At 38.8% G+C, this 6987-nt stretch overlaps 1 protein-coding gene across 1 annotated transcript; it reads right to left on the reverse strand.

Moving 5' to 3' along the window:
- Positions 1-6987, reverse strand: LOC114194750 (ATP-dependent RNA helicase). Its single transcript, XM_028085141.2, has 4 exons — positions 6769-6987; positions 3402-6618; positions 2696-3092; positions 1-592 (listed from the first exon to the last, which is right to left on the reverse strand). Exons 2-3 carry the CDS (start codon positions 6605-6607, stop codon positions 2699-2701), a joined length of 3600 nt encoding a protein of 1199 aa, XP_027940942.2. The 5' UTR covers positions 6608-6618; positions 6769-6987; the 3' UTR covers positions 1-592; positions 2696-2698.

Genomic DNA, 6987 nt, shown 5'->3' on the forward strand with positions numbered 1-6987 from the left:
TTATCCATAAAACCAACATATTCTATTTTTTCAATATACCAATAATTTAGTCACAAGTATCCACCTAAATACTACAATTAGTGGTCTCTTTCCTATCACAGCCTACAAAACAAAAGCTATATTCTTGTCAGTTTTGCTCTATCAAAATAAACATATGAAGCAAGAAATACATCACATGTTCTGAACCTGCCTTCTTTCAAAATGAGCCTCAAGCAACCTTTCAATAAAACTATCAAACTTTTGTAATCAGTAGGTAACTAGTAACTGGTAACTAACCAGCAGTTACCTCCAATTACAAACAACGAGTTTCCCAATAATACATCAAACGAGCAGCCTGTTCTAGTAACAGATCATGCCACTGACAGGTAGGTTGAGAACTTCATGTCTGCAATCAGATGACCTGCTGCCTTTAATGTTAAAACATTTAACAGCATATTCTTGATGTACCAGTGGAAGTGCACCTTTAAAGCCACACTCCATTTAAGAGTATTTGCACCTTTCTCTCAATTCTAGCATACAAATTCTGCAGACAGATTTTCTTCAGGAATATCTTCCCTTCAGATGCACAAGATGGATGATGGTAGAACTTAATCTGCAGACAAGAAAGTGAAATTAAATTAACAAAGGATATGGTGGAGAAAAACTAATGATTGACATGAATGAATAAAGGTTAGTACGGTTATTCATGGATCAAGGTCAGAATAAAAGAATTGCAATAAAACAGAAAGAGTTCAAGAATAATATAAAACATCAATATCTTCTAGGTGATAGACAGAATTAAAATTAATGGAAATAGAACCACTCTAAGTTTTGTATCCAATACCATGCTTTAAAAGGACATGCATCAGTGTGCATATGTAATTTGAATTAAAAAAATATGGCAACTGGGAATTGTGTTTAAGTCACTAGCCTAGAACTCAAATTTAGATATTGAGACCGCAAGAATGTTCTGGTTTATTGATTAACCAATGGGGTAACAGCTCATTTTTCAGAACAAAGCATGGTCGAAGCCAAATTTTGATAAAGATACGGAGTTTTATCTGGCACACCACAAGGGGAATTTTGAAATTACAATCTGCAGAAGAGGGCATCTCAAGTTCAGTAGTGTCATATTTAAACACTGACAGACGCTTCTATAAAATTAATAGGTCATAAACATTAGAATAGAAAAAAATAATGCAGCAAAACCAACAAACATCAGCACTAAATGATGATAACTAATTAATCATCTGGGATTTCAACATCTGATGTTAAACACTGACAGACGCTTCTACAAAACTAATAGATCATAAAAATCAGAATGGAAAAAGTAAAGCAGCAAAACCAACAAACATCAGCACAAAATGATGATAACTAATTGACCAACTTGGATTTCAACATCTGATGCTAGAACAAGCACCAAATCAGAAACTTTTATGCTATCAAGGAATCAAATTTGAGATATGAAGAACTCTCATTACAGAGTATTTGATACTTATATAATTTTTGGAAGCCTCTTAATCTAATTTACATAGGTTGAAAGGTTCAAATACAAGTACAGAACCATGTGTTAATTCCCTTTTTCTGGTAGAGTGTGTTATTTCAGCCAACAATAATTGACTCAATTTTTTGTTTTTGTTTCTGAGATCAATTATTGACCATGTGCATGAGAGACGATGCTTTGTTAAGAGGCAAAAATAATTATATTCTGTTTGATATGCAAGTAATAATGATCATTCAGTGGAGTTAATCTGACGAATCAGTTCAATTCCAATAGAAATAGGCCACAGTTTTCTTCTAACATGTACCTCCATCGTGTCTCAAACTGTAAACACACTTTGATTATTGTTTTTCAATAATAACTTATATTGAAAAGTGATGTTGAACTTATTGTTTGTTGCCATCACTTCCATGTCTAAAGCTTTCCATTAACAATTTTACTAATGATTATTAAATAAGAGATTGTCTCATCCTGAACCTAAAAAGAATCAATATCTCTATTCTTAACTCTTTATTAGCCCGTCATTTTGTAGGTCCCCCAATACATAGCCTTTTATACATTACAAACTCGTAGATTAATTTTGCATCACTAATTTTTATCAAATCACCATCAGCAACTAACAATACTGTGCCTCTAGTTTACAATATAACCACATAAAAGGAACAGGGTTGTAAACAATCATGGATATCAACATTTAGAAAACATATAGACAACTCAAATAGGAGTCCTTCTAAAGGACAAAAGAAAAAAAACAGCTAAAGCTGCCAATAATAAATATGTTCGAAATATAATTCTTTATAATTATTTTCCTTACCCAATGGAACTAAGAAGTTATGATTACTGATATCTTAGAACATTATACAACAAATAGATTTTGTGCCTCTGGCAATTTATTGAGAAGAGAGTATTCTATCAAGTTAAGCTTCAGCAGAACTAACCTAATCAACCAGAGACATAGAAGACTTGGCAGTTCTACATTGTATATTGTTAGTAATATCTTGGAAACGTAAATATATGCAGAAATTAGTGATTAGGACTATACACTCCTACCAAGAACCTAGAATTCTTAAAATTTAAGCCTTCCTAAGAAATAAAAATGAAAACATGTCTAAATTTCCATTTAAATCATAGTGTAAGGAGAAAATAGACATTTAAACTAAATGCAACATATGAAAGTATCCAAGACATTGCATTGAGAAGAAATGGATGAATTACATATCATGCACGACGTTTACTCAAACGCCATGAATTTGGCTCGTGATATCTATCATAAAGTGGTTCAATTCGCTCTTGACGCTTCCGCTTGCTCATCTTTGTAGGATCTGCTACTTTGAAAAATCTTGGAGCCAGTTCAACAAGCCATTTGGGGTCTATGACAGTGACCTCACGCATATACTCCTTAGTTGTCATCACAAGCTCATGGTATATAACCCAGTCTGGCTGCCTCTGGAACAAAGCAGAACTTGGATGGATATACACAGGTTGGTTCTCAACTAGAGTTCTGTATCCTTCCTGGGGATCCTTTCTGGCAGCGTGAAAAAAGAATCCAGCAGTGATAGCCTTCCTTACTTTGGTGAAGTTTTTTCCAGCACTTACAACATCCAATTTGTACCTGAATATCCATACAAGTGATTTAGATTGCAATTTAATATGATTTAAATAATAATGCAAGGAACTCTAGTCAACACAATAACTATCAACACAATAAAATGTTGCTTACAACAAGAACATGAAGCCTGAAGTCAAAATACTTGAGGTATCCCTTAGATAGAGAGAAGAATTTCCAATTTCTCTATACAAAGAATATAATACTAAAACAAAAACATTTATAAAACCATTGGGAACCTGAATAACTCTGCATGGTAAAAACACAAAGCAGCATAGCAAACAAAATATTTAAAAGAATAGATAGATATCATACTTATACATAATGGTGAGAAGTTGTTTCCTGACATCCTGTGCTCTTCTCAACGATCTAGATTGCACAAAATTCTCAAAACACCAGGGCCCAGAAAAATTCTTCGCTTTCCAAGCCTCATAAACAGCAAGTAGTGTCAGATGATCACCCTCTGGCTGGAAAAACTTTGCCCTCTTCTGATCTGCTTGGGCTTGCTTTTCCCTTGGCCTGTAAAAAATATTACCGGTCTGGATCATGGCAATTATGGTCAAAATCTCATCACTGCATCCAAGGTCAACGCTGGCAAGCAACATCTTGGACAAAGGTGGATCCAAAGGAAATTCTGCCATTTTCCTCCCCAATTTGGTCAAAAGGCCCTCTTCATCTAATGCTCCAAGACTGTAAAGCTGCTCCATGGCAGAAATCAGTGCTTGAGGTGATGGTGGATCCATAAAATCAAAGGACAGTAGATCATTTATCCCCATTGCTTTCATATTAAGTGTAGTCATCCCCAGATTTATCCTTTGAATCTCAGGAATTGTAGTGGGAGACATCTCATTCCTATATGCACTCTCAGTATAAAGGCGATAACACTTCCCAGGTCCAGTACGTCCTGCACGTCCAGCTCTTTGTTTGGCTGATGCTTGTGAAATTGGAGTTATTACCAAAGAATCAAGACCTTGCTTTGGGTTATAAACATTTTGCTTAGCAAATCCAGGATCAATTACATAAAATATCCCATCAATAGTCAAAGAAGCCTCAGCAATGTTAGTAGCCACAACCACTTTCCTTTTCCCTGGAGGAGCAGGTTCAAATATCCTAGACTGCATTTCACTAGGAAGGGCACTATAAACCGGTAAAATGATCAGCTCTGGAACATTCTTACCTAATCCCTTCATTCTCTCATATAGAGATTGGCAAGCAAAATCAATCTCCTCTTGCCCGGTCAAAAAGAGAAGAATGTCTCCCTCAGGCTCTGTCAAGTGTATCTGTAGGACAGTTATTAAAGATGCATCTAAATAATCACTTTCCGGCTGTTTGGTATAAAGTATCTCTACAGGAAAAGTTCTACCGGGAATTGTAAAGATGTTACAGTTAAAGAAATATCCTGAAAATTTCTCAGCGTCCAGAGTAGCAGAAGTGACAATCAATCGCAATTCAGGTCTTCGCCTCACTAGCTGCTTGAGCAGTCCAAAAAGAACATCAGTATGAATAGTTCTTTCATGGGCTTCGTCAAGCATTATAACAGAATACTGTGACAGATTGTCATCGACCAATATTTCCCTAAGAAGCATACCATCTGTCATGTACTTGATAACAGTATCTGGTCCAGTGCAATCCTCAAACCGAATGGCATAACCAACTTCTTCTCCCAATCTACAACCAAACTCTTCTGCTACTCTCTTTGCAACTGACATTGCAGCCACCCTACGAGGTTGAGTACATCCAATTTTTCCTCTTGTGGTATAACCTGCTTCGGCAAGATACTGTGTGACCTGAGTAGTCTTACCTGAACCAGTTTCTCCAATAACAACCAACACCTGATTATCATGCACAGCCTGAATCAATTCTTTTTTTAACTTGTAAATTGGCAAACTCTGCCTCTGCTCTTGAATAGAAAGCTTTGACCTTTGCCCAAAGGTAATTGTTTTTCCATATGCATCCTTCTTCCATTCTGGCATATCATAGGCTGATAAACCAACACCCCTAAGCTCCTGGGCAAGATGCCTTTCACCTGACTCTGGCATAGGGTCTTCCCAAGGCCGATTGAGATCCTTGGGAATTGAATCAAGCATTGTCCGTTGTTGTTGTTCTCGTACTTCCCTACGCTCCTTTATAAGTGCAGACTGGAGTGCAGCAGCTCGACCCAGAGAACCTTCGGGATTCTTAAAAATCTTAACAGGAGACATATCCATTGAGTATCTGCTCTGCCCTTGCAAGAATGCGGGTTCATCCTCATTCAACTCAATCTCAAGCTCCTCCTCAGCTCCTTCCTCTTGGTACAGCAACCCATCTCCCTCTTCGTCATAAGTTGGATACTCTGAAACACTCATCACACCTGAAGCAATCAACTGTTTTGCTTCCCATTTCTCCGGTGAGCTCATTCTCTTCAGAGGTCTCCGTGAAGAACCAACATCATCTTCTTCTACAATCCTGATACCTGAAAGACCTGTCCTGGTAACCGGCCCATCCCTTGAACCCTGCGGATTCATCCTCAAGGCATCGTCCTCGGAGCTCTTCTTCAACGGAAGGAGATCCTTACCTGTGTGCTGATCAACGTCCCTCATGGAAAGAGACAACTTCTGACCGGAAACTGATATCACCTTTACATAAACCTCCTGGTCGCGCTTAATAATGTCTTTGGCATTTGTGATCCTCCGAGTGGCTATCTGTGACGCATGGACCAACCCCTCCTTCCCTCTTATGTCTTCTAACTGGACAAAGCACCCAGTTTCCATTACCCTGGACACCCTCCCTTTGTAAACGGCATATAATTCGGGTTCACCAGAAACATGCAGTGTACCCTTCCTATTACCATCTCTATCTCCATTCTCCCTTCCACGACCATTCTCTTCATAATCATCTCTCCTGCGCCTCTCATGCCTGTCACCATCTCTATCTCTATCCTTATCATTTCTATCTCTTCCTCTTCTGCTGTAATCCCTTCTATCATCTTCATCATCTCTATCTCTACCTCTTCTGCTGTAATCCCTTCTATCATCTTCATCATCTCTGTCTCTTCCTCTTCTGCGATGATCTCTTCTATCATCTTCATCATACCTATCTCTGCGCCTATCTCTTCTATCTCTGTCTCTGTATCCATCATCTTCCTCAATTTGCTTACTCTGCTTCTCCCTTGCCTCAGATTCTATCTCCTTCCGAAGCTCCTTGGCCCGGTCCCTGTCGTCTGCGATGGCCAGAGCCTTGAACTTGGTCTTGCCATTGGCACTCTCTTTCTCCTTTTTCAAATCCTTCGGCTTGGGAGGGAGAATCGCGTGAATAATAGTGAGGAGCGTTCGGACAAAGTAATCCGGCATTTCCGCACCATTCTCCTTCAATTTCGCATCAAATTCCTCAACATTCTCCGACGATCGACCCAACTCAGTGATGAACTCCGCCAGAACTTTGTCGCCGGTGCCCGTATGGGACTCCAACTCGGTGCAAACCTTCGACACAAGAGACAAGTATTCCAACTTCTTCAATCCATCCTCAGGATTATCTACCGCCATCTATCGAAACCCTAATTATAATAAAAAGGAGAAAATATTCGTCAAAATTCGTTGAGTTCAAAACAAAGAAGCGCTGGAAAGAAGGCTCGGTCTCTTTAGCTGAAACAAAATTGATTACGATGTAGAACGTAGGGTTCAGAAGAGCGTGACACTGTACGAACCTGCTGAATGGGAAAACAGGGGTGTGTGAGCTTCGCGTGGAGACGAATGAAGAGCGATTGAAGTGGCTTGTTTCTCCTCCGAGCACGAAAAAACTTGTTCCTCGTCGATTGCTTGATTTCGCAGAAGCCTGGTTACAGGGACGATTGGATTCGAGGTACAAACCAGAACTAACCTAATGCAACCGAAGCATTCATTCGCGGGACCTGAATGAATAAGAT

This window comes from Vigna unguiculata, chromosome 8, assembly GCF_037176805.1.
Source record: "Vigna unguiculata cultivar grain cowpea cultivar isolate G323 ecotype 2 chromosome 8, ASM3717680v1, whole genome shotgun sequence".
Classification (NCBI taxonomy): domain Eukaryota; kingdom Viridiplantae; phylum Streptophyta; class Magnoliopsida; order Fabales; family Fabaceae; genus Vigna; species Vigna unguiculata.